Source organism: Pogona vitticeps, chromosome 4 (genome assembly GCF_051106095.1).
Source record: "Pogona vitticeps strain Pit_001003342236 chromosome 4, PviZW2.1, whole genome shotgun sequence".
Classification (NCBI taxonomy): domain Eukaryota; kingdom Metazoa; phylum Chordata; class Lepidosauria; order Squamata; family Agamidae; genus Pogona; species Pogona vitticeps.
The window spans coordinates 191,189,368-191,209,638 of record NC_135786.1 but is presented as its reverse complement, the minus strand read 5'-3'; the positions used below and the strand labels follow the sequence as shown (position 1 = coordinate 191,209,638).

General features: G+C 40.9%; 1 protein-coding gene across 5 annotated transcripts in view; it reads right to left on the bottom strand.

Annotated features, from left to right (window-relative positions):
• ASXL3 (ASXL transcriptional regulator 3) overlaps window positions 1–20,271 on the bottom strand; it is a 136,155-nt gene that overhangs the window by 88,899 nt on the left and 26,985 nt on the right. Inside the window, exons 2-4 of one of the 5 annotated variants that reach the window (XM_078393697.1) lie at window positions 19,407–19,469; window positions 17,432–17,514; window positions 8,572–8,626 (exon numbers count right to left, since the gene is read on the bottom strand). Coding sequence is in view for 3 of the 5 variants with exons in the window: in XM_072998892.2 (XP_072854993.2) it covers window positions 17,432–17,514 (83 nt within the window). In the remaining 2 variants the exon portion in view is untranslated. Of the gene's footprint in view, window positions 1–8,571; window positions 8,627–17,431; window positions 17,515–18,067; window positions 18,139–19,406; window positions 19,470–20,271 lie in introns of those variants that run through there. The other 4 variants (XM_072998893.2, XM_078393695.1, XM_078393694.1 and 1 more) reach the window with 4 other exon arrangements.

Below are 20,271 nucleotides of genomic sequence, written 5' to 3'. Positions count from 1 at the left end.
TATATTTTGAGTGGAAATGTTGGGGGGTCATCTTATACACCCAGTCATCTTGTACGCCGGCAAATACGGTATTTTAAAAGAGCCACACAGAATGAAGATGGATTTCAAAGCAGAAATGTTAAAAGAAACTTGGTTTATAAGCTATTTATTTAATTAATTTATATCATGTCCATCTAGACTGAAGTCTATTCTGGGCAGCTGACAACACATCTGAGAACAACTTTAATACAATTGAAGATAGCAAACAAATTAGGTATTGACAGGAGGGAAGACCTGCCTAAAGAGCCAGGTCTTGAGTTGGCTCTTAAAAACACCCAGCGAGGGAGCGAGACAAATGTCCCGGGGGGAGATTGTTCCAGAGGCAATGGGCCACTGCCGAGAAAGCCTGCTTTCTTGTTCTTTCTCTTTGGGCCTCCCTTGGCGTTAGGCCCCTCAGCTTCCCATCTTGACTAAAGCAAGTGATTTGGGTAGATCTAGGTGGGAGGAGGCGTTCCACCAGATACTGAGGTCCTAAACTGTTTAGGGCTTTATATGTCATCATTAGTAATTTGAAATCAATGCAGAAATGAACAGGTAGCCAATGCAGGACAGCCACATTAGGGGAGATATGTTGATGTTTTCTCACCCCAGTAAGACATATGGCTGCCACGTTCTGCACCATTTGAAGCTTCCGCATCAATCTCAAAGGTAGCCCTGCTAGCTCTGTCTCCATGGTAAGCTCCAGGTCAAGATGGACCCTCAGACTGCAAACCAAATTCTTTGTGGTGAGAGTCATCTCCCCAAAAGACAGGGAGTTCCTCAAACCACTGACATTGGGGCCACTCACCCTCAGAACCTCTGTCTTATCTGGGTTCAGCCTCAGCCCATTCCACTGTTGTTGGGAAAAGGAGATATAGAGCTGGGTGTTATCAGCGAAATGATGACGCGAAGCCCCACATCCCCTGATGACCCGACCCAGTACCCTCATGTAGATATTAAACAGCATTGGAGAGATAATTGAGCCTTGTGAAACCCCACAATTAAGATTCCACTGAGCCGATACACTCTCCCCAAGCTGTACGCTCTGGGGATGGTCCTCCAAGAAGGACTGGAGCCAGGCTAGCGCCAAACCATTGATTCCCAGCTCGGAGAGCCTCCCCAGGAGGATACTGTGGTCAATGGTATCAAAGGCAGCTGAGATATTGAGAAGGACCAACAGAGACATTTTGCCCCTGTCAGCCTCCCTCAGCAGGTCATCAAACAGGGCGCCATGCCATTTCCGTACCGTACTTAAATGGATCCAGGTTTCATCCAAAAGGGCCCTCAGTTGGTCAGCCACCACCGTCTCTATCACTTTGCTAAGGAAAGAAACACTGGTGACGGGCCTGTAATTGCCAATGTCATCCACCGCCAAACCTGGTTTCTTCCTAACAGGCCCTAATGAGTGTCTCCTTGAGGGTCTCCTTGAGGGCACAAGGAACCTTGCCCTTCCAGAGAGACCCATTAATTATTGCAGTGGCCCATTTGGTTGTTATAGGTCTGGTTGCTTTGATTAGCTAGGCCAGGCAAGGGTCAAGGGAGGAGATTGCACGACAGTGGTCAGCTAGGAAGGGTAAGGGCCCAACACACACATAGTGGCTTCCATTTCTCTAAAGGTCCTGTCCATATCATCAGACAACACAAACTGAAATGTATCTGTGGCGGAATGCCCAAGTCACGCCTGTCTGTCATATGGAACTCTAGGGCACAAGTCATCAAACCCCAGTCCACGGCCCATGGGTGGTCCCTGGCTTGAGCCCGACTGGGCCACAAAGACAGACTTGCCCCCCCACGCACTCCCCTCCCCATAGCTGCTTTGCGCATGCATGCGTGTGCCAGCGCCGGGGTGAGCGCTCCCTCACCCCTTCACGCATGCCCGCGCACGCAAAGCAGCTGTGGGGAGGAGAGCGTGCGTGTGTGGGGGAGGTCTGTCTTCACGGCCCAGCAGTGGTGGTGGCAATGGGGGTGGCCAAGAGGCTGAGCATGGGCAGAGCAAAGTCACAGGCCCGTGTTCCTAGCGAATGCAGAGGAAGAAGGGGAAATCTCCAAGAGAAATAGCTAAGTCCCAATTCCACCTTGCTAAGTCTCTACAACGGCAGCAGCCCCAACGGAAAAGGGATAGCTTTCGGAAAGACTAGAGAGAAAAGCCCCTGGGAAGGCACTCTTCCCTCGGCTGTGTGGATCTCTCCCCAAGAGAAAAAGAGAGAGAGGAACTGTTCCAGCCTGTTGCCAAGCTCTTCACTTCCTCCTCTTGGAAGTGGTAGGAGCGCTCGCTCCCGTCTCGTTGCACAAGCGGAAAGAGGATCAGACCCTTAGCTGTCCACTCCCCTGCAGAGCTTCGAAGCAGCAGCAAAAAAGGAGCTCAGAACTCCTGGGATAGAGAGGGGAGGGTCGGGGGAAGGAGGAAGGCGACAACAGGGCTGGAGAGGAGCAGGAGCAGTACACATGCAGAAGGAAGGGCCGAGAAGGTTGTGACGGCGGGAGGGGGATGAGTGGGAAGAGCCGTTGTTAACAAAGCCTGAGATTTCCTGCCTCGCTTGCGAGTTCAGTCTCCTCCCGCTTCCCAGTGCCGTTACCACTTCTGCAGTGATTTTTCATTTCCATCTAGCTGCGAGTCTTGGGCAGTGCTTGGCTTGAGGGGGCTGATGCTGGGGAGGGAGGTTGCTACCCTCACAACCAGTCCGCCGCCCCCCATTCCACGCCTCCCTCAGAGGATGCCCTTTGGTGAGGGTGGAAATAGTTGGGATGGGAGACTCTCCCCAGCTCCTTCATCACCAGCGTGGCTGGAGGCAGGATCGATGCTCGGGAGGCAGAGCATGGCCGGGTGCCCCACCTCCCTCAGAGGCTCTGCCGGTCCGCATTACAAAAAAGGTTGAGGACCCCTGCTCTAGGGCAGGAGCCTATGGCAGGACAGGAGGGGCAGAGTCAGGAGAACAGTTGGAGACTGAGGGGAGTTAGAGAAGAAGTTTTTAAGTGTTAAGACAGAGATTGTAAAGTTGGTGTGTGTTAGAGCAGTGGTTCTTAATCTTTGTTACTCAGATGTTTTTGAACTGCAACTCCCAGAAACCCCAGCCAGCATAGCTGATGGTGAAGGCTTCTGGGAGTTGCAGTCCAAAAACATCAGAGTAACAAAGGTTAAGAACCAGTGTGTTAGAGAATAGGGAAGAAATAAAATTAATAGAAAATAGATAGACAGTCATAAGATATTGTCACAGTAGTTAATGTGAATGAATACAAATAAGCAAACATGTAATCCTATCCAAGTTTAATGACTGAACAATGAAAGAACATCTATGACTTTACTTCTGTGATTTACCAATCAAACATTAATAAACCTGTTATATTTGGCAGCCCTTGTCTAAGAACATATTTGGTGTAGTGTGGATAAAGATCCACTGGTGGCAGCGTGTAAAGGGAGAAAATAGTACATCATGTCTGAAGGTGGACCTGTGTTTGAGGGAAAGCAAACAGGGGACACTGGGAGAACGCGACAGTATCTATTCTTAAAGGACAAACAAGGGGCAAAGTTATACATCAACAGGACATGAATCAATTACAGCATCTAAGTCAGAGCAGATCTAAGTGACTTTGATTGAAAAGTGCTATGCAAAATCTTCACAGTGGACTCTTGAGTGCTCAACGTCCCAAAAGAGCTCCATTGGTTGGTTCTGTGCAGATGCAATGATGGCAGAGAAGAATGGTTTCCTGACTACCACCACTGCCATAGAGCTGGCTTTCCAGAGAGTTCCAGCTTTTGTTTGATTGGATCTGCTCCACATTTTCCATCATCATTGCTCTAGTACAGTGATACCCAATCTTGGGTAACATAGGTGTTCTTGGACTGCAACTCCTAGAAACCCCAGCCAGCACACCTAGTGGTGAAGGGTGGTGGGAGTTGCAGTCCATGAACTGCTGCATTATCCAAGGTTGGAAGCCATGGCTCTAATACATGATGTTCTTCTCTTTTCTATCCTGTAACCTTAACTGAAGTAACCAAAAACCTTTTTTACACTTTTCCCAGTGTTCTGGAAGACATTTTTGAGGGGCATGTGTGGAGAGGGGAAATTAGCCCTCTTCTGGTTCCACAGATGGAACTGCTTCCTTTTGCAGAATAACACTGTTGGATCTCATCCAGTTGCCTTAAATTATTCAAACTTGTCACGCTCATCTACAATGAATGCAACATTGGACTATAAGAGTTTTTTTTAAAAAAAATCTGACCAACAAGCCTTAAACCATGATTATGTTCACTAATGATGCAATGATGCTCAAAAATGAAACTGCAGGGGCCTAGCAGCATGAGGAAAATGTTTGTGTAACTTTCCAAAAAGACCACCATCAGCTTTCTTTCCTTGAATAATAACTGTGTGTGTGTAATATAGGAACCACTGAACAGAGCAATTCACCTTGACCTCTGGAGGCCTGTAGAGTTAACAAACAAAATGCTTAAGCATCATTTATCTCTTATCACTCTTTATCCTCCTATGTTCAGCAATCCATAGCAACTAATTAAATCTCTGTTACTTTACTTTTGATGCAAATGTTTCATGTTGCATGTTAACAAGTTGTTGTGCTGTTATTTCTATCACAGGGAATAGTTTCCAGCATGTGATATGACAACTTTCTTAAAGTTAGTGAGGTCCAGGGCTGATTAGAGGCTGGGGACCCTCTACGGCGTGCTTTGGATTTCACATAGGAAAAGTGAGAAAGAATAAATGAATGAACAAACCAACTAACTTCCACACTGTTAGTGCAATGCACTATTCTGGGCAGTTCACAACAAGCAGAATAACAAATAACAAAAACACATGAAGCTATAAAAACATAATATTTATTTTGACCTAAGCTTTCAAGACTAGAACTCTTTGGGTCTTGCCCAAAGAATACAATCTGTATGCTATATTGAAAAGGGCCAGTCTACTGCAAGCTGGTACTTTCTTTATATTTTCGATTATAATGTCCATCAACCATAGCCAGTGTTGCTACTTGTCAAGAGATGATGGGAGCTATATTTGGACACGTTGAGTTAGCACCAATCTGGGAGTGGCTGCAATAGGTCTTCCACCTTCATTACAGCCCTTGAGATATTAGGCTCCATTTCCCTCCTTCCAAACCACTTTTAAAAATTCTCCTGTCATGCGAGAAAGAAATTCAAAAAACAGCCAATCTTTAACAATAGCACCTACGATCAATCAAAATGGTAGCAATTTAGTGCAGCTGAGAATTGCAGGATCCATGAAGTACAAGTATTCAAATACAGCTTTTTAAGAACCAGAGGCTCTTATGCAGCTACAAATATTCTTAACCAAATTGCAACCCCCAGCAAGCAGTAGTCATTTGAAAAACACAGATTTAACATTAGCATAATAAGCCTACAAAGCTGAAGCAGAAAAATAAAGGGATTCTGCAGATCACTCTCATTTATTAAGGACTATGATTATCATAGAGAGACAGGTGGATATAGATCCCTAATATGTATCAAATACACAGCTATATTTAGCTCATATAGTCATTTGCATAACTATAGTTATTTTTCTGCCCATTCCAATCCTATCAGATGTCTAGCAAAATCCTGGGATGTAGGTGATCACTTGGCAAATCATTCTTTGTACCATGGCAGTTACGGCAATGGTTTAAGAGAGGGTCTGAGCAATCCTACAACAAAAGGCTTGTTTTGGTGATCTCAGTGGCATGCCGAATTAGAGCCGAATTACACATGTACTAACAAAAACTAGTAACCACGACAGGCCGGTGCGACACAATACTTTTTGTGCCTTTACAAAGGGACATAATACAAATTTAACATTCAAATTGCTTCAAGCTATTGCATAAAAATGGATTGCAACAAGGAGCATTTTGAAAACAGCTGAGATGCTGCAAAGGTCAAAGATGGAACCATCCTTGACCGTCACTTTGAACTGAATGGCCCTTCCATGCAAGACTATGTATATTTACTCAGGGGTACATCTTAATGGGGCTTCACTCCCTTGTAATTGTTTGACACTAAGATCACCAAGGGTGAGGAGGGTGTTCAAGGCATGGCTTGAAACCATCTTAAGCATCCTCTGCAATTGTCATGTACAAAACAATGGTTTCTGCATGCATGAAAAAAAGTTTCATATACAGTCACAAGTGGCATTCCATTTATAGGCAATGGTACAAAAATGTGCTAGCCATGGTGACCATGGCAACCATCCAACCCACCCATCCCTGGTAAAATCTTTTCCTTGTTTCTGGTAGCTTGCTGAATTTGGGAGGTATCTCTAAAAAGCCACAGTCAGAGATGCAGCCTGGCTTGCCACTGAACCTGCCACTCTTTAAAGTAGTAGAGGCCTCCTCTCTGTATTTGCCTTGCACTTTATTTGCATTTTTCTGAGAAAGGAAGGACAATGTAAAGCTTAATATGCAACTTGCAGCTATTTCTCTCCTGTTTCTTTAACTAAGGAGAGAGGTGATGAGAGATACTATCAAGATCTCAGCACATGTGGAGGAGAGGTTTATCTTTGCTCTTTCCAACTGTGTTCCCATCCCCCAACACCTACAACTCAGCCCCTGGAAGGCTATGAACATTAATATTTCCTGTTGCTGTCAATGTCATTTTTCAAATGCTCCCAGCTACTGAAGCAGTTTTGTAGGCGTTGCTCATGGCTCGAGAAGAAGGTAAACTTTTCCTTTCCATGTGCTGGGGATCTTGATATAAATTGGGTCCTCCCAAACCTCTACTTGGCTATTTTTTTAAAGTGCAGAGTAGCTACAGATTTCATGTTAACTATCATGAGAAGTTTGTCCCTCTGTAGGTCCAAAGTAGCATGATGAACAGGAGACCTAGCTTTCCCCCTACGGATCCAACTAGGGTATCTTGAGGCAAAGGGGGGGAGAGGTAGTGTCCTCCACAGAAACCTAGATTTATTATTTCAATGAACCTCGACAGACACACTGGCCAAGATACAACAGTAAGTGGCAAATAGAATAGGAATATTTGAATCAATGGATCTTCTGGAGTTGACTCACCAAATAGCCCCACTAATCCAATCAGCGTATTCTAAGTGTGATTTACTACAGAATCTCAGCTACTGTGTTTAGTGGTGCACACAATGCATACAAGGTATGATAACTTTCCACTATACAATCTCCCACCACCAACAAAATGAGAAAAAACATCCTGTAGACACTGTTGGATTCCATTCTGAGGTGAGGCTGGTCTTTGGAGTTCCCTTCAAAATACAAGACCTCCTGAGCATAGCAGAAACAGAGACAAAACAATGTCGTATGCATAAGCAGTGACAGCACCCTGATCTAAAGGCCAGCCAATACTTTTTGAATCTTTTTAAAATAAGTTTCCATGGAAAATCTAAGTAGTTACTGTATTCAGAATACTGTTGAGCTACTCAATCCCTGTTCAGAGAACTGAGGCTAGTAGCAGAACCCTACTCTTTTATATATGTCTCTGTATCTACACTTATAGGAGTTTGATATCAACTTGGTTACCTTGGCTCCATACCACAGAATCCTGTCATTTATAGCTTGATGCTTAGAATTGTGAGCCAGACAGCTCCAGTGCATTCTCTGAATCTACAACAGCAAGGAATTCTCCCCAAACAACAAATCACAGGATTCTTTAGACTGGACCCATAACAGCTGAAGTGATGTCAAACTGTTGTGTGCAATGTACACAAACTCTGACTTCTTTACCTGTATTCATATGATCCCCATTCATGAATGTAGCTTAAGTATCCTTACAAGGAGGGGGAGAGAAGCTAGCCCAACTGTTCCCCCTGCCTCAAATTCCTAGCCCATACACTTGGAGGGTAACTGCTTGAGAAGAGAGCTTGTGCTATCAGTAGAAGTCTTTCCTATGGTTTGGGAAAAGCAAGGTTCAGAATCATACAGAGAGCTTCCTGACAGAGACAGCTCTCTCCTTCAGATTGCCACCTTCTACATGTACAGAATAATAAAGATGAAGCATGCTAGCATGCTCTCCTTCCTAAATCATATCCAATAATGCCTGAAGAGGGCAACAAATATGAGATGCTATCAGATGCTGCTAAATGCTTAAAAAAAACCCTCTAAACTTTAAAACCTATTGTACTTAGAGATAGTTGTGAATAAGTCATGCTGACCACAGCAGGGCATGTTAGCCACAACTAACTCGTTCTGTTAATTTTAGTGGGACATGGGGCGCACAGCATGAGCCTACAGAAGTTTACTTGGAATCTCACTGAATTTAAATTCTGAAACAAGGTTTATCCAGGGGCAGACCATGCTCTAGCCAGAGAAACACTTGACCCCATGTGACAAGATGAGACACTCCCCCTGCTATTGGCCATTGGTAAGTATATTTCATATCTAACATATTTGGACTGGGTCACTTTGTCCTTCATTCTGAGCAAACTACCAGTATTTTTTTTCTGACTAGATTTTATGTTTGTTCTGCAGCTGACTAGATTTTATGTCTGCTCTAAAGAGACAGGTTTTATTCTCTTTCCACATCCCAAGCACATTTTTGAAAGTTTGAAAAGAACACCAATTGTTTACAGCCCCCAAACTGTTTACCTTAAAAGTTGTTTTTCCTTCCAGGTACAGAGAAGAGGATTGCCCAGATGAGGATCTTTTTACAATTGATTGTCGCAGCAGAAAATATATTAAAAAAAACAAAAACAAAACAAAACAAGACCTGAAATGTGTGTCTCAGACATATCAATATATTATGTGTGAGCACTTTCCTACAAATCTTATGTTTATGTCAACATATGGATTTTATTTTCAAGGTGTGCTCTGGCTTATTGTTATATTTTTCTTTTTAATTTTCTCCCTGCTGCACTTTATATTGGGATCTGAAGAAAAATCGATCAGTTGACAGACTTAGTTCTTTAACAATATGCAGGAGAAACAAATTTGTGGACTACAAAATGTGACATATTGTTACTGAAATTGAATTCTGAACAACATAATGTCCAAGCACAGTTAAATCTAACTTGATAATACAATAGGATAGGCATCTTGCCTCTTAAAAAAGACTGCAATGAGTACCTCTGAGCCCAGATAAACATATGGCTAGGTTGAATTTTCTGTGAAAAGTCCACCAAAATAAACATATGTTTATGAAAAGGTAACAAAAAAACCCTCAACCAATTATTAATATTAATTAAGGAAAACTTGCAAGGCAAAGCATACCAAACACATTTCAGAGATCAAGACGAGTTAGTAATCACCTTTGGTTTCTAGGCACTGAGAGCAGTATCTGGCAATGCATGTCAATCTATATTTATGCCCTTCTTGATCAACCACAAAACAGCTAGGTTATGAGTGGCAGGGCTAAATGCAAATAAGTGAAACAGATGCCACAGACAAAACATTTAATATTAGGGAGTGACCAATCCAACAACGATTTAAATAAATAAATAACCTTCCCCCCTGCAAATAATGCTTTTTTGAAAAGTATAATCTGAATCAACAGCTCCACAGTTCAACTACATATATATATTTATTAAGTGGGACATACATACCTGTGGCCAATTTTCTGCCCTCACAGTCCTCTGGACAGACCAGCAAGAAGTTTCAGGGAGGGGAAATTATATCAGGCTAGAAATCCATCATGAAATTTGAGAAACTAGCACTTTTTGGGAGGAGTCCCGTGTCCTTGGTGGTGGAAGCTCCCAGGAGCAGCCAATCACCTTTTTAGCTGGGAAAATGCCTTTGTGTGGGGAACAGGGTGATCTAATGTGCCAGAGCCTTATCCCTGAGTAAAGTTTCTTCTCTTCTTCCCAATCAAGTCAGTTAAGCAGTTTTTTTCAGGAAGCCTAGTAGTTGCCACTTTTCTACATATTGCAACAATCATTACTCCTTTCTAAAGTTCATCACAGTGTGCAAGATGGTGAGCACTGTCTCTTGCACACAATCCAGATATTACATTCGATAGGAGAGGTCATATGCAATGCTTTTTCCTACCTTAAAAACACATGATTTCTATTATCTCATGGTTACCAGGTATTTGTAATTCAAGGGCACATAATCCTAACTCTGAATTAAATGTGAAAAAGCAATGCAGAAGCTCACGTCCATGTTGTAGGACTCCTCTCTACCCCCTTGCAAGGCAGAAGGCATACAACTATTCCTTGTCCTCCCATCACACCTACACTGCAGTTATTTCTTCAAAACATAATATAGCTCTGATTCCTTATTACTCTGCATCAGTGGTTCTCAAACTCTCGCCCTCCAGATGTTTTGGATGCCAACCCTTAGAAGCTTGCAGCCAGCATGGCCAGTCAAGAGCAGTTCTGGGAATTGTGGAGGCTGGAGGCTGAGAACCACTGCTGTGCACACAGAGTTTTCATATATCATGATTACTTTATATTTTTTGTGTCTGAATTTGTGGCTAACCTGCAGATATTATCATTTTCTGACAGTAGTTCAAATTATATGGCCCTGTATATCATCTTCTGGCTTCAAAGATTTTAATTCAGAAAAGTGAGTTTAAGTGCTTGCCTATACGCAAGCAAACACGTATGACTCTTCTGTAATCAACTTGAGCACTTACTGCACTGGGACGCAGCAGTAAGGTAAAGGCTGAGAATTAATTTGCAATAGTTCTCAAGGTCCACAAGGTACATTGGTTGCTACTGCTGCTGTTTTCTCTTTGACATTATGCAAGTTCCAAAATAAGGTACTTTTCTAAGTTTTTAAATATTGTGAAATTTGACATATTGCTCACCAGTTAATGGAGCAGGTGTTCACAAGGAAGTTATTTGAGAGGGACGGCCTAATGATTCAACTAACTCAGTGATGGCTGGGGTGATGTAATAGGACACCTTTTGTATGAGGCATTTTTGTTTGAAAATCTAAATGAACAAACAGCACAAAATAACCAGAATGAGTGGTACAGTGGCAGTAATGTCTACTTCAGTATTTTAAGCCCTGATGTTCAAAAAACGGTCTCAAACTCAACATCAAAAAAACGAAGATCATGGCCACTGGTCCCATCACCTCCTGGGAAATAGAAGGGGAAGACATGGAGGCAGTGACAGATTTTATTTTCCTGGGCTCCATGATCACTGCAGATGGAGACAGCAGCCACGAAATTAAAAGACACCTGCTTCTTGGGAGGAAAGCGATGACAAACCTAGACAGCATCTTAAAAAGCAGAGACATCACATTGCCAACAAAAGTCCGAATAGTCAAAGCTATGGTTTTTCCTGTAGTGATGTATGGAAGTGAGAGCTGGACCATAAAAAAAAAGCAGACCGCCGAAGAATTGATGCCTTTGAATTGTGGTGCTGGAGGAGGCTCCTGAGAATCCCTTGGACTGCAAGGAGAACAAACCTATCAGTTCTAAAGGAAATCAACCCTGAATGCTCACTGGAAGGACAGATCCTGAAGCTGAGGCTCCGGTACTTTGGCCATCTCATGAGAAGAAAAGACTCCTTGGAAAAAACCTTGATGTTAGGAAAGTGTGACGGCAAGAGGAGAAGGGGACGACCGAGGATGAGATGGCTGGACAGTGTCTGCGAAGTAACCAACATGAATTTGACATAACTCCAGGAGGCAGTGGAAGATAGGAGGGCCTGGCGTGCTCTGGTCCATGGGGTCACGAAGAATCAGACACGACTAAACAACTAAATGAAACGTTCTAATTGCACATGGCTTTTTTAGTTTGATTTTTAGGGAAATCCAGTGGGAGGCTGTCAAGCTGATTATAGCAGTAGCATGGGGGAGTGAATTATGAACACTTTAGTCTGGGCACATTTTTGTAGTCAAAATGCCCCTTCTAGCTATTCACTCCCCCACTCACCCACATAAATCCCTCTATTTTCCTTCCATGTCTAGAACACCAATAATCTCCCTTTTAATGGAACTGATACAGTAAATGACTTAAAACTCTCATACATCTGCATTTATCTAAAAGAGTCCAAAATTGTCAGCACAGCAGACGGCAATAATGGACTATGCTACAGCATTGTCTGGACATACTCACTATGGGTACAAGAATATTGGATTCACATAAGCCAGTGTCTGAGCCCCAGATCTCTCCTCTGTTCCCATATCTGCAATATGTGGATGCTTAAACCTTGCTACCATTTTTAATGAAACACGCATTTGGTTCCAACTCTTGATTATTTTTGCAGCTACATCTGCGTTCCCTTATTTCTTCCACTTTTCTGTCCTTCTCCTGAAATGCATGCCTGAATTAATAGCCCAACGAAGCTTGCTGTCAGGTGTTCCAGATGGACACAGTCATTGATCTGAACTCAACCAATGTCTGCCTCTGCTTTGTAATGACATTGTGTTCCAATCACTTACCTCAACTTGCTGCCCTAAGATTGGCCAAAGTTTTATCACTGACATGGCGCTACTTCTCCTTGAAACACGTAATTCAATGCATGAAAATGGGGAACCTCTCATGCATTCAGAGTATTCTATAAATGCCTTCAGATTACAGTGGGGACAGTATAGGGGACTATAGTTCTTTTTAGGTGTTACAGTCTGAATCCAGGTAGGGCTTCAATAGTGGCTGTGATGTGGAGGTGTAGGTAAGTCATGTTCCCCCACACCCCATGCCAGCCTGAAGAAAGGCAAATCATGTGTTCACAGAAAAGATCTACAACAGTGCTTGTAAGCATGTTCTGCAGGACATGTCTATAGTGCTTCCACCATCAGAATTCTGATAAGACTGAACTCCCTATCACAGAAACACCAGAAAAACATGCTCAAACAGAAAATATAAGCACCGTTGCAGACTTTTGCTGTGGACATTTACCGCTGTCTTCCAGGTGGGGCGTACATGTGGAGACACAGTACTTACTGGTGTCCTTACATGGGACTGAAGCTCTATTTGGGCTAATATATAATCAAGGGAATAAAGTCCTTGTTTGTCTCATCCTCACAGGCAAAGATGAGGAACTGCAATTTTTCTCTTTTTGCCCTGCCAGAGGATGAGATTTCTGTTGCTACCAACTTGAAGTAATTATATTATCAGCACAAAGCCTCACCTTGTTGAAGTTGCACACAATTATAATAATTGATCTCACTTCACAGACTTTTAAAAGTCTGAACCATCAGATTGGATCTTTGCCTCTATTTTAACAATCAATTAAGTGTTTCTGCATTTGTTGTGTGTTTGTGCCTGTCTGTCCTTTGCTTCCTAACAAGAAAGATCACTAATTTTGCTTAGATTGCCCTGGAAGCACTTTGCTACATTGTAAATACCTTAATAGAGAGAGAAAATATTCTTTGTCTAACTCTTGCACTGGAGGCAAGAAGTCTTGCATAGTTTGGAAATTACTTATTTACGTTTTGTTGTGCTGAAGCAGCCATAACAGGGGAGAAAAATGAGTTTAGCAAATATTTATTTTTTCCATTCTTATCTTTCAGTGTTTAGGGACTGTTGTGCTATTTTAAATGTGTTTTAATATTGATCTTAGCTACCATTTTAATATACTACTTCTTTAATTCTTCTTAAATATTTGTGTATTTACTGTTTTACTGTGGTGCTGGAGGAGACTCTAGAGACTGCAAAGAGAACAAACCTATCCATTTTGAAGGAAATCAACCCTGAGTGCTCACTGGAAGGACAGATCCTGAAGCTGAGGCTCCAATACTTTGGCCATCTCATGAGAAGAAAAGAATCCCTGGAAAAGACCCTGATGTTGGGAAAGTGTGAAGGCAAGAGGAGAAGAGGACGACAGGGGATGAGATGGATGGAACGTGTCATTGAAGCGACGAACATGAATTTGACCAAACTCCGGGAGGCAGTGGAAGACAGGACGGCCTGGTGTGCTCTGGTCCATGGGGTCACGAAGAGTCAGACACGACTTAACAACTAAACAACAACGAATATTTACTGTTTTAGCTTTTAAATGCTGTTTCAGTATTGTAAGCTTCCTTGGGTTCTTTTGCAGACACTGTATTCTCTTCTGAGAGACATTAGTATAGCCTACTTCTGTTCTGTAAGTGGATATTCTTCCTTCCACTGAATTTGTTTGTCCTGCTTTCATTGAAAGGGCGATAAAACATGCTAATTATGTCTCTTCTGTAGCTCAGATCCTCTCCATGTCAGTCTCTTTCTCCCAATTTGTCATCCATTGTCCACTCACATTTTAAGGAGATTTTTAGGCAATGGTGTCAAAACAGCTATATTCTAGTATTTTTGGCTGTGTTTGTTTTCAGATTTATATAATTTGTGATTTTAAAAAAATCAACTGAGGTAATAGACTAGACAAAATGCTACCAAGATTTCTAGGTCAGCTGTATTTTTAATTAAATGTTTCCAACTTGCAGGTTCTGCCTGTTTTAGTGCATCTTGTTGAGGGCTCTAGTATGTCTGACAAATTGCCCATCAATTATCCTGTGAAGTAGCTCTCTTAATTGCTCTCACTGTGCTTTTATTCTGCAGATTTTAGCTACAGTTCTTTCTCAATACCTTTCTAGTTTTCTATAGCAAAAAAGCACTATTTTGTTAAATAAACGTGAAAAGAAAAGAATGGGAGGATGTCAATGCCTAAAGCTTCCTCTACTACAGAAATCAAACTGAGGGTCAAATTAGGCAAGAAGCCAGGCTCAGGTATACAATTTCTTCAAAGTTATATGCCTGAGCAATCAGACTTTGTAATGTAAGCATGCTTATACCTTGATGATCCATCACAAAGTAAAAATAAGCTAACTTGTAACATGTAGAAGTAAGGCAAACATATACATAAACAGAATCTTTTTCTCTGTTAAGGCACTCAGCTTCCAGGAATGTGCTAAAGTTGTTATTTAGTTTGACCCTAAGTATGGAGCAATTAGAAGGCTTTTTATCATTAATCCCCACAACTGCGCTGAATCTGAAACAATAAAATAAGTAGAACCTGAAGTAGAGAACTTTTAAATTAATGATGGAAGAGACTTTTACTCATTGATACATTTCTAAGTAAACACTGGATTTTGTGATACAAACATTGATTTGATTGTGGAAAAAAGTGTTACAGCTAGCTTATATATACAGATCCTCCATTTTAATTCAGTTTACAGCTTAAAGAACAAAAGCAAACTCCAAATACTAATACAAGACTCTTGTGTGGAAGCTAAAGGATTGCAGCAGGAAGTTAAAAGAAAAATTGTTTGGTTCTGTCTTGACTTTAAAATGATATAGCAACACAATCTATTTTCTCCATTTTAAAAGTAAGCGTTGAACTTTACAGATACATCTTATACAAGTTTACATTGTAATATATACTGCACCACTGTACAATTCATGAAGGAGTAACAGTTTTTCATTTCTAACTTGTCACTAGCAGTTTATGATTTTCTACTACATTGATTTTTATCTTTCATTTTTTAGAGCCGTGAATGGTTCATTTATAGTAGCTGCAGTGTTTTCATCTACTGCCCCCATCCCCTCCCATTTCACTTTTTCTTCTACAATTTCTATTACTTGGGATTTAGCCATTACCCTTCTACCTAATCTTTTCACAGTACAGTCTACGACACAATAATCTCTGGTGATAAACATGGTAAAGATAATCACACAATCAAGATATACTACTTTAATAATATGAGTAATTGCAGTAAAAACAGAGGCCAGAGTTCAATGGTTTCACCTGACAAAACAATAAAAGTGGTACAGTAACATTCCTTACTGCAGAGAAGAGTATAAAAGAATTGGACTGACTGTTGTAAAACCCCTTTTTTCTTTTCTGGTTGCAAATGCATGTAGCCTAGCACCTGCATTATTATGTTTACTCGCTGGACCTGTCTTCTCAGAACTTCTTTGCCATTTGCACCTATCAATGCTACCCATATTTTTAAGACTTCAGGAACACAATTCCATCTTGGTTTCTACAAAAAGTAATTGCAATTGTTCATAGTGTTAAGTCCTCTGCCCCCTGGCACTCACTTCTTATATCTTATTACACAAACTATCTAGTGTACAACTCAAGTGCATAGTAATGTATTGGGAAAGATTCTGCATTTCATTATCATTTTTTTAAAATTAAAATACTATTAGATGACAATTACAAGCACTATGGCCACTCTGGCAACTGGTTCTAGGCAATGTGGGAAGGCTGAATTCAGGCTTCAGAAGGCCTGTTTCTCCTCAACTTTGCCTTCTTAAAGTTCTTAAATGGTCTCAAATAACCTGCTTCCTAGTAAATAGATCTGCTCTCTCAATATACTTTCCATAAACCTTTTCAGAACATTCTGTCCTCCTCTCCTCCTGTTCAAAAGTGCCTATGTAATATACAACCACTTTTAGGTACCAGTGTTGGGGCAATACCAAACTCTTTCTTTCTCTCTCTCTTTTTTAATTACTCTACCCAGATTCTGAGCGAACTCCAAACTTTTCCTTTCTTTTTATCCTGCTCAGATTTTACAGCCTTTGGCTTCACCCTGTTACCTTGCTGATCTATAGGTTGTTATTCTAATTTTAGATACTACATGTCCTGCCTAGCCAATATCACACTAGGAGGAGGAAAATGATCTATGCTGTGTGGTCAAAGATTATAGCTTAAGAGCACATGCTTTTCATGCAAAACATCACAGATTCATTCCTACATATCTTCATGCAGGACCGGAAAAGAGTCCCCTGTGAAATTCTGGACAGTTGTTTCCTTTCAACATAAAGAACACTGAATTAGATGGATTTCTTGGTCTAAGTGAGTATAAAGCAGTATTCTGTGATTTGTTTCTGGCTTGCTAGTTGGTTGATTCTAACATGATAGATGAAGACCATGATCTTCAGCCAAAAAACATGCTGATTATAAACCAAAACTGGTTGCTACCCACTGGGATGGCCCTCCGCCATGGACAGAATCCCCAGGTCAGCACACAGCCTCCAGGTCTTTCTTAATCTACTACTTTGTCTGAGAATCCAGGTTCCAACCTGGACATGAGATCCTCCTACCAAATTCACAAGGTAAGAAAGCTGCGATCCACTCTTTCAGTTCAAAACCAGCAACAAAATTTTTTTCGTAAGTCAGTGACACTGTAATGCATTCTGCAGGAGGCTGGCATTGAAGTCTATTCACTGGCTTCATATTTTTCTCGGTTTTGTTTTCCCCAAAAATTCCAAGAGCACAAGGGTCACATACATGTTTTATTAATACATTGCTTTCTGTTAAAAGAAAAAAATTGCTAGTAGCTACAGTAAGACCAAGGTTATTTACAGTGATATTCTCCGTGTATCTTCTCAATTGTAAGTTTCACTTAGTTCAATAAAGTTTGCACCCAGGTAAGTATTTACAGGACAGCAACCATACTGCTCTTTTAGACATTATCTCCTAATACTTATCAAATGAAATTTAACTTTTATGGACTGTATGTGGTTCTTTTATTTGCAACATTAGTCAGATACAAATAATGTCCTACCTATAAACAGCACATTAATTAGAAGTGAAACCTTCTTCCTAAATACAACATATTTTAATATAATACTAACCTTGTTTCTTTCAGCCCTTCTTTCTGAATTACTTCCAATATCTGCTTTGCAGTCATTGGTGAATTGGGATGCTTTTCCAGTGCCTAAAAAGAAATATACATGTGAGAAGGTAAAAAGTAATCGTGGCATACATTTCAATTACTGTATTGTCATGTTATCTGCATAATGCTTTGTAAAAGTTGGGAAGCTGTAGGTCAAGGGCAGAGTCATTCTATAAACGCAAAACAAGCATAGGTAGAACTGAGCAGATAATCATGGGCATCAACACATGGAAATTCTCATATTGCAGAAGCATCGATCCTACTTAAGATTACAAATCCAAGAAGCAATTGCTTTTGGAAAGGCCAGTAAGTAAAATAACTTTAGTATTTGTTCAAGCAATTTTTGTCATTGATTCTACATATTCAAGAAACACTTCAATTTGCAGTAAATAGACTGCAAAAGCAACATGACAGGTTTCAAAAGGTAAAGGTATGAAAAATCATTAATATGACAAAGATCGACATGTCCAAAATATGTATAACCTGTATTTGAAATATACATTCCAGTTCAGCTCAGTTTTCCACTCCTTTGCCTTTTATGAAGAGCCCCAAAAGACACACTGTAGTTCTAAAGAACTAATATACAGGCATCTACCTCCTCAACTATTCTTTTCAGCTACTTCTCCACAGTTTTTCTCCCATTTAAACATACTTCTGCGTCTGGGACTATGGAAAAGCACAGGCAATAGTTACTGTATACACTGGTCCTAAGCATATTACTAGCATACTACTATTAAAATCTGCACATCAACATGAGACATGATTAGTTCGTCATTCATACTCAGCCACTTCTAGGCTATTTTTCTGCAATGGATGTCACAATAACAACTATCTATTAAGAACAAATAATGTTTCATCAACAGTTACTGAAAATAAAAATTGGATGACAGATAGGGGTTTCTTCAGTCTGTGTTAGGCACTGGCTTCCCAGCTTCTCAAGGAAGTACCATTGGATTCAGAACCACCATTTACCAAAATATATCTGTTGTTCTCTAGCACACCATGCCAACTAGCAAGGCTCCAAAGCAGCTGGGTTCCAAAATGTTAAGATAAGAATAAACATGTCATCTGAACTCCACAACATATTTCCACTTAAATGACAGACCAGTGGTACCCAAAATTGGGTAACCCAGGTGTTCTTGGACTTCAGCTCCCAGAAACCTCAGCTATCATAGCTAGTGGTGAAGACTTCTGGGAAATGCAATACAAGAACACCTGAGTTACCCAAGGTTGAGAAGCACTGTAATAGACAAACACCATCTCCAACGTGATACTGAGTGCAGTATCCTGAAAAGTTACACAAATAATCTTTCCCCCATATTATTACATTCAGCTATGCATGTCTACTATTTTCTCTCTTATTTATATGACTAAACCTCCTGCACTCTGCTTTCAAACTCAAAACCAATGCACCAGTCCACTGCCCATCATAACAATTTATTACAGTTCAGATCTTTATTATAAGTGAAATGAACTGTACAGATGAAAGTTCTGGGTACCAAACAGAACCTTCAGAGAAACAAGGTTCAGATACAACCAAACCCTAAATGCTAGATACCTACAGGGCAATGTACATACATATAAAGTAGATTTGGGATGGGAATGGGCAAAATACAGCCCTCCAGATGCTGTTAGACTGCATCTCCCATTAGCCTTAGCCAGCATGGCCAGCAATGAGAAATGCTAGGCTATTCAAAAGCATCTGAGGGCTGCATTTTGCTCCTTTTGATCTAAGACATCTGTAGAATTAATGAAACAAGATTATAAAAACAAGAAAAGGAGAAGGAAGACAAATGAAGGATAAGGCAAGAAGAAAGAAACTCAACTGAACTGGAAATATTCCAGAGTTTAACTGAAGAGATTTCAAAAGAGAGGTAGAAGAAACTATAGTATATTGGACCAAGCTATGAAGGATATTGGGTGGGGTTACTCACTGTGGAGGACTCCCTGTTTCTCTTCCCGTGTACAGGCCCTCAGCACACCTGGGCAGCTCCTGCCTGAAATTAAGAGAATTTGGGTAGCCCTGTCCCCTTCTCTATGACATCACAACCTATTCTATAGAGGATGTAGTAATGTCAGGTGTTACAACACAAGCTGGGTGGAAAGGAAAAGACAACGGCATGTCCACCTTGACCTTGGAAGATTGGGGAAAAGAGCTGCTCTGAACTGGTGAGAGAAAACAGTGGGTAAATATAAGAATAGACACAAAAGATTGTCACTAGAGAGACACAGCACGAACAAAACAAAGTTGACAAAGCAAGGTGCAGAATTCAAAGATTTCAATCAATCTTTAAAGGCAGGATTGAAACTACTACAACAGGAAACAAACAGGGTAGTACAAACTATTATTCCAGGATATCGAAAGTCTGAACATGAAGGAGCAAATAAAATAGCCCATTGTGTCCATTATCTTGGTTTTGACATACAGTTGTGTGGGCTAAAGTTTCAAATATCTTGCTGAAGTCATTCTTTTTATTAATCCAACTCTTTAGAGTAATTTCTATCTAAAAAGAGAAAGGAAAGGAAACTGCTTTCCCATACCAAGAGACAAGTGTTCATATCTGCAACTTAATATGCTCCTTCTGAGAGAAAAATAAAACAGAAGATAAATACTTCAGTGATATTTAAACTAAGGCTAGGTGGTTGTTATAGTCCATGACTTATTGGTACAGCACCTAACAACTGTTCCACTAGGAGGTACAATATTACATCTTTCTACCTTGCCCTTTCTTCTACCCTTTCCCCTTAATTTGAATATTTTTGAAGATGAGGAATATTAAAACCCCAAGAACAGCCAGG